Source organism: Pieris rapae, chromosome 11 (genome assembly GCF_905147795.1).
Source record: "Pieris rapae chromosome 11, ilPieRapa1.1, whole genome shotgun sequence".
Classification (NCBI taxonomy): domain Eukaryota; kingdom Metazoa; phylum Arthropoda; class Insecta; order Lepidoptera; family Pieridae; genus Pieris; species Pieris rapae.
This window is the reverse complement of record NC_059519.1, coordinates 6,373,195-6,383,957: the sequence shown is the minus strand read 5'-3', so window position 1 is coordinate 6,383,957 and position 10,763 is coordinate 6,373,195. Positions and strand designations below refer to the sequence as shown.

Here is a 10,763-nt window from a genome sequence, read left to right as displayed (position 1 = left end):
TGAGAGGGTGAGACCTAAGAACCTAACAAACCTACGGATTTCTCAGCCCTAAAGCCCTAACACATATGTATATAGTAAATATACTATATTAAGTACGGGATGTCTACACCAAGAAGGTAAAGGACGGAGCCCTACTTGTGAGATCAAGAGTTCAAGGTGGTGGTTCTTTAAGCTATCGGGCAGGCACACCGCGATAATTAAAGGCTTGAAGGAGTCTTCGCCACATTGAGAGGAAATTATAAATAAATAAGCCAGAACAATATTTAAATATCATTTATTGTTATTAAACTATCTTAAATACTTCTTACACTATACTACTATTTACATACATTATATAATTCTTCTCATGAAATTTTACTGTTATTCTAATTATAATTAAAGTAAAATTAATCTACAGAATTTTGTGTGTATTTTTTATTTCAAAATATATTCTAATTCTAAAGGCTGCAATTATTTTTAGAATATTTTACATTTTAATTAGTGTTACGAAACTTTTAATTAACACTTTATTGCACATAAAAAATGCAATTGCAAAAAACAATGCAATTAAAGAAATTTGCTTAGGTTTATATTATTATTTTCTAGGTAACCCCGAAAGAACAATAATACAAAACAAAACTTTAGGCGATTTTGGTTTTCACTAATAACGCTTTTCTTAAAGATGAAAAAACTTTATTCACGATAAACCATACTTACTACATTCCCTATGCTATGTGGGCAGCCAGTACCTGCCTTTGGAGTCCAAAGTTTGGACATTTTAACTGTACCTGACAATCATTTGCTACATTTTCTACACAATTTATAATTAAACAATTTTTGCACAGCAAGAATACTTTTAGTTTCTGTACCATATGACAGTTGTTGTGTGGTGAGTGTCACAAAACATTGTCTTTTATAGATATAATACTAGCAGACTCGGCCAAGCGTTGCTGTGGCTAAGGTTATTGTTATATTAGTAGTAAACTATTCAAGGAGTACGGTAGGAGAACTTATGTGAAAGGTAGATAGCTTATGTGAAACGTTGGTACATTTAACACAGCGTCATCTGTTAGAATTGTATCAAATAATAAACAAATATTTGCAATAAAATGATATTGCGGCTATAAATTAAGATTTAAGCTATCCTATCTTTTAAGTTAGACCAAACTGCACACGGTGTGCAAATTTTATTGATATCGGTTCGGTAGTTTAGGAGTCCATAGCTGACAAACAACGTGACGCGTAATTTATATATATTAAGATAAAAAGAAGAGTACCGAGAGTTTTTTACGCCGGCTTTTTCTCTCGGCCTACACCCTCTGTCTTCTTTGCCGATGAGTAGGGATCCCTACAGGTTCGAATTGATTGACGTGGAATAAGTGATACCTAGATGATCTTATGTTCCAAAATAAACGTATTTTATTTTATTTTTAAAGCAGAGCGCGATTCCGCATTATATCATGAATATTATTTATTTTATTATTAACTTTTTGTTTATATTATTAACTGCTGTACATTTGCCAAAGCACACAGTACTGGTTATTGTTCCTCGTAGGTCAGCCAACCAACCTTTGGTCTACCTAAATGTATATTTTTTATTAGCCATTATATTTACTTCCGTCACTATAGATGGTTTATACAAATTTCCTGATCACGTTTAGTGTGCTTTATAGGTTCCGTAATAAAAAGTATTGGTGTTTCGGTCGAAGCCAAATTAATATGTAATTTGTACTCCGCCTTGAATATTTTAGGACGAAGAATTCATTTCGACTGAAAACCCAAACAGTTCTGGTAAATTCAAATTAGGTTAAACATCTAGGGACCTCTTATAGTGGATGAAGCAAGTTCGTTTTATAAATATAATCTTCATAGTTAGGCATAATTATTATCTGCGTTTTCTTACACAAAGGCTTACACGGTAAAATAATTCATGATAAATTTATTTCTTTGAAATTATGTATTTACTATATAACATTTAAAACATTATTATGAATTGAACTTAGCGCATTAGTAATACTACTCCTAATATTCGAAGCAAGTGAATTACTAATCACCGAAAGCAGTGTTGGTTTAGTGGTTTCAGCATGCGACTAATATCCCTGACACAGAGATTCGATCCCTGGCCGTCGAGCGACACAGGGGTATTATTATTAACTGATATTAGTAGTGATGAAAATGGACATCCAGCATGGATATCACAGTTCAACACTTTTCTCCATACTTATACATATAAGTTAGTAAAGTTTAATACGTATATTTTTGCCCTGTAACCTAGCCTAACCGAGACGCCATAGCGACGTGGCCAACTAGTTCTTATTGAGATGTCTGCCGGCTAACTCATAAACCGCTTCGCATGCGGCGACTGGCGACGCTGTCTACCTGGCAACTGGCGACGCTTTCTACCTGGCGACGTCACCATTTGTTTGCACGTTTTTGTATGCTCCGTCACTCTGTCGCCAACCAGTTGCCGAATTGGCAGACCTTCGGACTTTTTTTATTTTTCATAGTCTCTTAATTAGGTAAGAAACCTAATTAATTATCTGAAAAGAAATTGTTAGTAAGGCTTCTGCTCTCCTAATTATCAATATTTAACATAAAACATTATTTTACATTTTTTTGATAAAATAAAAATTAATATTTGATTGATAATTTTATTTTAATTTAGTTTTGATTTTGATTTTTGTGTCGGGACAGAAATGAATGCATTGGCGCCTCAGAGCGTTTTCACATTACCCGATCCGAAATCGGTGTCGGACGCCGATCCGATATCGGGGAAAGTAAAATGTATGAAATATGTACCTGGCTTTCATATTGTCCGGCCCGATATCGGATATCGGAGCCGACACCGATATGCTGGCGGCACTATCGGACACCTGTGAGCCGTCGGGCGATAATGTTTGTATGTGTGCTATACGTGTATCTAAATTGTCTCTGTGTGCGTAGACCCCGATGCGTGGCGGCCATTGTTTACAGTTTGGTAGTCATCATGGCGTCGTCTTCATTTAAATACGATAACGATAATTGAATGTGGATTCACTCATACGAAAGTAATTAAAAAACTTGCTAGGTGCTTTTTGTAGCTTGCTAAAAAGAGTATAAAAAGCTCCCTCTGAATATCTAGCTTCCACGATGGGATGTATCCAATACTGTCTGTGAACAGATCTTTTTTTGCGTCTCAAATATAATAGATACAGCAAATAAAGTTTTCTATTATAGTCTGCCAAGATAACCTGCCCGCACTAAGCTTATAGAGCAAATGGCCGTATCGGAACGATTTTGTCGGAAATATGTGAAAATAGCATATGGTGTCGGCTAATCGGATATCGGTTATTGGGTCCTACACCGATATCGGATCGGATAATGTGAAAACGCTCTCAGTCTGGCGACGCGACGCAGGGACGACAGACGTAGCCATGGTAACGTCGCTGGCCACAATAAATAAAAAAAAATATAACCATTATTATTGAGAGCAAAATGTCGTTCGATATTGAGAGATTTATCATAGAAATTGAAAAACGGCCGTGTTTATGGAACAACGCATTGAAAGAGTACTCTGACCGCAACTTGAAAATTAAATGCTGGGGCCTGGGCTAAAATGGTGAATATTTTTTAAAGAAAAAGTAGATATGACAAACGAAGAAAAAAACCAGCTATGTAAGTGCAATGTTTATTAATTTTAAACTTATTTCCATCTTGTTATGGTAGTGGGTTATGATTTATAAAATAGTTTTTTGTTCTCCCTCCTCTTTTGCGCTCCTGATCTGTAGCAAGTTCGAATCCCGTTACTGTCAAAGTGTTGTTATGTCTAGCCATTTCTAGAACGTACAAAATTATGCAAAATACAACATGTCTTAACATCTTCTTTGCTCAATCTATATTTACATTCAGTGGCCTGTGGAATATCCTCCACTTATTGGATAATATATCTAATGTGAACTGGATATAACGGCGTGCTCGTGATAGTTGACAAGGTTTTGTTTGTATTTGAGATGGTGTCCTCCATAAGGTCTCATGAGGTTTTCATGTAGCCCGAAAGCTTCTCCTACATTTGTATACGGAATACTGTCACCATTTTCTATCAGTGGTTTGGCCTCAGGGATACTTAAAGAATTTCTCATGAGGTTAGTTTAAAAACAGCTATCCATTAAAATTCCCTGAATCGCGCTGCATTTTCCATGCACTCCAACATCTATTCATGTGAAATTATAATTGACTGAATAATTCTGACGTATTCTGTCTGATCTGACGTCAATGGTATCAATGCAATGTGGGAAATTTGAATTTTATTTTTAAATCTTCTTGCAATTCCTTTCCCAATCGTTTTCAATAGTTGGTAGGTATTATTATAAACTGTCCTTGATATATGCATATAGCGTCACACACTTTTCTAATTATTATAAGTATTATAACCGAGTAAGTATAACAACTAAGTTGTACATATAACCGAGTCTGTAGTTGTAATAAAGTTTCATAAATGTATTGTAATGTAGTGTATGTTGAAAAAAATATTATTATTATATACCTAACTTAAAATTTACTTTCAGCTGTTGCATTACAAAGAAAGTGGAAGAGTATCCGTGGCTGCTTCACAAGGGAAGTTGGCCGCCAAAAAAGTTTAAAGTCCGGATCTGGTGGTGGACCACGTAAAAGTGAATATGTCTTCTTTCAACAACTGCAATTCTTAAAAAATGTTGTAGCTGTAAAGGAGCCTGAATACGTTGTTGATAAAGAACCTAAGGAGGACTCTAAACCAGATATATAGATGGTAAAACGTAAAAAAAAAGAAGAACAGAGGCAACTAAAAAAAAAAGAACAATGTCTCGAAGATGATAAATTCCTTGAAGCTTTTTTAGCTACAGAGAAGTATCGAGACGAGAGAAAATTCTGACGCAAAAAATAACGAAGACGAAGACAGGTTGTTTATGTTGTCTTTGGTAGGTACGTTAAAAAAAGTACCTCCAGAAAGAAAAATGTTTACGAAAATTAAGATAATGTCTATACTCGACAACGCAACTAAGCCTGAATATTACCCCCAAAGCTCATGATCGCAATCCCAACAAATACAACAGTCTCCTTCAAAGGAAGATATCCTGGATATTCTAGTCATTCCGGAGGTTCTGAAATGAAACATAGTATCTTTTCGGATCTGTTAAATTACTCCGAAGAATTAACCAGACGCCATGGCAACATCGCTGGCCACGTCGCCATGTCGTCTGTGACGTATGGCCCTTTTTGTAAGATATGATTAAGGAAAATTCAGCAACTCACAGTTGCATGTAGCCCCTTTTAGGGATTTTGAAGTAAAACCTCAAGAGGGTAAAAATTTTACACAACGTCACGGAGATGTACAGCGTTTCTATCGAAGAAAAGGGAGAGAGCGATTGAGACCGTTTTATAGAGAGAGTGAGATAGGGAGATTGAAAAAAAATACACTCTATGGGTTTACGTATTTGTTTAATAGTTACATTTATGGTAAATCTACTCATATACTATTCATAATATTTTTTTTATTAATATTACGAATATTTATTTTTGTTATGAATAAAATTTGATGTTTAATGTCATCGTTGTGTAAAATAATTATAAAAAATAATAAAATTATTCGGACACTTATAAACAAACTTTCCTGTGCCAATATACCGCAAACATGATGAATATTGAATAAAAAAATTGCTGAAGACAACTTTTCCGCGCGTTTATGAAAAAACTAAATCAACATTGAATTCTCAGCGTAATACACACTTTAGATGTATAAAAAACCTCTTCTATAAAATTTCTAATCAAACAGAATAACAAAACTTTTATTACCGTTATGTTATACAACATTTTATTATTGGACCTGAATAAATTATGAGTAGACTGTTTTGTTTCCTGCTGCACAGGAGAGGGAGAGGAAGAGCTGGATATTTATCGTTTTGAAGACACGTTTTGGGTCGCAGAACCAGCGGAGAAAGTGTGCGTGCATATTTCAGAATTTCAATTTTTTAGAACTTACAAGTAAGGCTTATTAAATAGTTGACACATAGTACATATTTTAATGTTCTAGTAACAAACAAAATATTTTTTTTGGTGAACCATACATTATAATTAAAATAGGTAAATCAGAATATATTTAATGAAATTAGTTCAGCGGATTGATGTGAATTTATTAAATTATGTACTTATTTTTAATAACAATAACTACTTAGATGTCTTGAGTGAAACACAAAAAGTACCCTATAACCAAAAATGATATCAAATCAGATTTAGAGATTTTATATAATTTACTTTGTACATCATGCTTGTTATGTAGTTATGGACGTAACATACGTTTTACGGCTAGCTATATCTAAATGCGTACTACAAATAAAGGCTATTGCAAACATATAAGTTGTTTTAATGATTAATTATAAAATTTATTGAAAAACGCCGTCAGCTACAAATGCGGAATATATACTTTATTGAAATATCATAAAAACATAATCATACATAATAACTTATTCGATAATTGGAGGTAATTGCACGTACAGAAAACAAATAATTATGGGAGTTTATCTATAAGGTGGCAACAAGGACGTAGAAAATGCTAACGAACATGGACGGTATTTACATAATACATTTGTTTTTGACTCTGAAGTAATCTCAGAGTAAAAAACCAGTGGAAAGTTTTGTAGTGGTTATTGGATGGATGTTCAAATAAACGAAATATTTTAAACAAAGCTAAGGGTCAACTATTTTTAAAAGTTTTTTTATATAACATGGTGGCGGGCAGGCTTACCTGATGTTAAAAGATGCTCACCCATGGCCACTCAATGCCAGAGCGCTAGTTAAGAGTACCAACCCTATAGATATATGCTTTGCTTGCACGAATCCAAATGTAGGTCATGCGTCAGCAACAACCAATACATAGTAATTAATTTTAACGTAAAATTAAGTGCTGTCACTCTGTCATATAAATAAATTATTTTTAAACCAAAAGTCCGTTGCCATTACTTTACTGGCAACTATGGAGATCCTATACGCTGCGCCACAAACAATAATCGTCTTGATATATATTTCTTCTCGTATTTATACATTAATATAACTTACAAAGTATTGGTCGTTGCTGTTGCATGACTTACATTTAGTTTCGTGCTAGCAAAGCATATATTATTTATAGGGTTGGTACTCTCAACTCGCTCGCGAGAGTTGTTGCGCTCTTTTCTTGAATCGGATATACTTTTATGGGCAGCTGATTCTACATTGCGGAGGTGCACGGCAAAAATTTATAACTTATAACTAACACAAAATTTGGGTTACGACGCCGGACAGTTCTATACTAATACGTGGGTAACACTGAAAACGTTGAGAACTGGCCAGAAACATTGCTAGTGAACACTTTTTTTGAATTTCAAATTTAGAACTCTTTGGTAACCTAATGTAGTATATTGCATTCATTTGCATGCGGCAAATATAAAAATCTTGTTACACATGAAAATGAAGCTAACGCAAGAACATTTTCAGTCCACGATTTACTATACTTTTGTTGTGAGCTTATACAACAACAAAGCTTTGATAGGCTGCGATTAGCATTTCTTAATGAAGTCTATGACCACTATTTACAATTACTTTAACGAGTTTAAGCTTGGACATAGCAATCTCAATGACGATCCGCGTGAGGGACGTCCTTTAACAACGACTACTGAAGATAAAATCAGTGCTGTGCAACGCATGATAGAGGAAGATAAGAGAGTGAGTATCAGCAGATACGAGCCTATGCCTAGCCTAGGCATTGCTATGAGTCAAGTTCAAAAAATATCACACGAACATTTTGGCGTCAGGAAGCTTTGTACCAAATGGATTCCCCAGTGAACACATAGACTGAAAATTCATTGGTACAAACCGGAATTTCAAAGATGGCCAGAAAAAAAAAATAATGCAATACTATAGTAGAAATATATATTTGTAGTAGTTTTTGTTATCAAATCACACTTACATTGATTTGTTAAAGTAATTGTCCGTACCGACGTCGAGAGGATGTTTCCGTATATACGGCGTGTTCTATCTCCTTTTATTAATATTTTAACCTTTGCTATAATACATATAATATTTTTGTATACAATTCCTATTACTTCCTTGACTTGTATAGTTCATTTTTCTATCTGCATTTATTTCATTCAAGAGTTTCGTCGACATGTAGGCGGAGTCCAAGCGTCGAGCTGTCTGTCCCTGGAATATGGCGAGGGGCCGATGGCTGGCCATGAGTCATATTCGTGGACGGGTGTTTCTTATGGTGACTGGTTGGACTTGAATTCGTGTATGCGTGTTAGTTATTTCGACTATGTATTTGCGTTTTGTTACCACGAGAATGCGTGCTCCTATTTCACCATGCCTCGTGCTGATAGAGGACAAATCTTGGTTATTCATTTATTTTATTATCATTAATTAACTATTCATTACTTAAGATGTCAAGTCTTATTATTGCAGCTCCTTAAAACATTGTGAAAAACAAATAACTTGGCGATTGTGGCGGAGAGATTATTGTTAGTTCTTCTATTCCGTTCTACGCCAATGAGTTGAGAACTGGCTATAAATGTTTAATTAGAAGCATTTAATATATATATTTCTTTTTGACGTTCATACAGTACACATTACCTGCATAAATAAATTTTTTTGATATTAAATATAGTCTTCGTTAACCGCTACGCGACAGTTGAATTCTTATTCTCTTTAGTTTCATTCATTAATTTGCAATCCACATTCGAAGTTATGAATATAGATGGTGGTTTCACACGATGATAGATGATGATAAATAAATGGCCGAATAATATAAGAAAACGATTGTTTTACCATGATAATACATACTGGTGATACTAATCCGTAGTGTCAGTGTAATATTGCTTGTTAATGTAAAATAAATAATTTCTAAGAATATTACCAGCTCAAGAACTCACAAGTAAGCGCAATCTATTATTTTAATAATATATATTATATGACATGGGCCGGGTCAATGGTGTCTTAAAACGTAACTTGGATAAGTTTACGTGGTTGAACGATGCTGGTAATACTATTTTCATATTAACGAATATAATTGTAAAATGTATAGAAAATTATAAAATTAAGTTCATAATTAAATATATATTTATCAGATCTATAAACATGCGTATGATGATCATGAGGCATATTCCGGCCATAAAAGTAATTTGGAAAGTCGAAAATTAAATTTGTTTGAAAAAATTTTGACACGAACTTTATACTTTACCTATATCTTTACTTGCTTTAATATGTTGATGCAGCATCTAAATACACTTTCGCCTCTTTAATAGTAGGATTTTTAAGTGCGAATATTTAAATAATTTATATGCATAAAAAGAACAAAAAAATTGTCTGTTTCCAACGCCTTAAAATTCTTCAGAAATTGATGAATTTTATAATAAAAACATTGAGATTGTGAAATTCCATAACTTTGACACGACCTGGGATAGATTATTTTTCGTCCGTCTCATTGATAATTTTTAAATAGAGCAAGAAATATATAAAAAATATTTAATTCGCCAATCATTACCTAACTTTAGCATTGATTTCAGACAATAACAGTGATTACAATTGCATTATCCTCATTAGCTCTGTATTTACAAATTCTCGAAACTTCCCAAATGCAAATTATTGTATGATTCATGTAGGTATTATGGTTATTGTTAATGTTTTAGTAAAAGCCGTCAGAAAGTTTTGAGTGCCACCAAGTGGTTACATTTTCAGAGAAGCTGTATATTTTTTAATGCATACATTTAAAAAGTTAATATCAGCATTGGGAAATGAAGTTTCAGATTACTCGGTAAATATTTTTAAATCAATTCTTAATTTAAGAAAGAACAAAGATATTTTTTTTTCTGTTAATCATATTGGTTAACTACTTTGCCTAAAATAGCTAATACATAATGTGGTAACATTCGATGTTTTAAACTATGTTGTTGATGATGATGATGTTAGTAAAGAAATCGCTGTCGACAAGACAGTCAGTAAAAAACACAATGAAACGTTTTGCACTAATAATGCTTGTATATGTCAAAACTTTGTTGTTGTTTGAAATATTTCATAGAAAAGTATTTTATGGTTGTTGGAAGGGCTATTTTGATATCTTTTGTGCCTTCTATCAAAAGTAAATATCGTTTCTCCGAAAACAAAAACATTTTCTCAACATGACCCCCGGTTTTTACGCGATGACCACTGTAATGGTATTTAAACTATAATATATTGAAAGCGAATACTATGTATCTCTCTCGAAATACTAAACCGAATATATTTTTTTTATCAAAAGAGACATGTAGATAAAATTAGATGCCAAGAAGATACAATTTTTGCATTCTGTTTCTACGACCATTAATATGATTACGAGGTGTGCTTAAGAATGAAAGGTTACTGTGAAACCTGAAGGTGTATGAAGTGAGCAGGATGGCTTAACAATCAGATTTCGTAGATGTAACCTTTGAAGACAAAGCGAGGATGCGTATTCACATTCAATACAAGGCCCTTCCAGATTCAAATTCAAATATTATTTATTAATGTCGGTAACATAATGTAAAAAAGTCAAGAACGTCAAAAAAAGAAATATACATTAAATGCTTCTAATTTTACATTTACTGCCAGTTCTCAAATCCAGGATGTAGAACGGAAGAGAAGAACTGGCAATAAACTCTTATTAAATTACTTATCTTAACAGTGTGTACAAGTATTTAATTCAACTGCATTGGTAACTAAAATTCCGATAGGTCCGAAAGTCAGAAGACCTTATAAAAATTAAAAAGCATTACAAAAAAATTCCACAC

At 33.4% G+C, this 10,763-nt stretch overlaps 1 protein-coding gene across 1 annotated transcript; it reads left to right on the top strand.

Moving 5' to 3' along the window:
• The first annotated feature begins 3,556 nt into the window (after positions 1-3,556).
• Positions 3,557-4,806, top strand: LOC110998773. The gene is made up of 2 exons (XM_045630244.1): positions 3,557-3,633; positions 4,524-4,806. The coding sequence occupies exons 1-2, from the start codon at positions 3,606-3,608 to the stop codon at positions 4,739-4,741; spliced, it is 246 nt and encodes an 81-aa protein (XP_045486200.1). The 5' UTR covers positions 3,557-3,605; the 3' UTR covers positions 4,742-4,806.
• The last annotated feature ends 5,957 nt before the right edge of the window (positions 4,807-10,763 follow it).

Excerpts from the sequence above, each read along its gene's own strand:
- LOC110998773 (XM_045630244.1), top strand. The coding sequence starts at position 3,606 with ATGACAAACGAAGAAAAAAACCAGCTAT. Across the intron at positions 3,634-4,523 it reads CGAAGAAAAAAACCAGCTAT|CTGTTGCATTACAAAGAAAG; the intron begins GTAAGTGCAATG and ends ATTTACTTTCAG.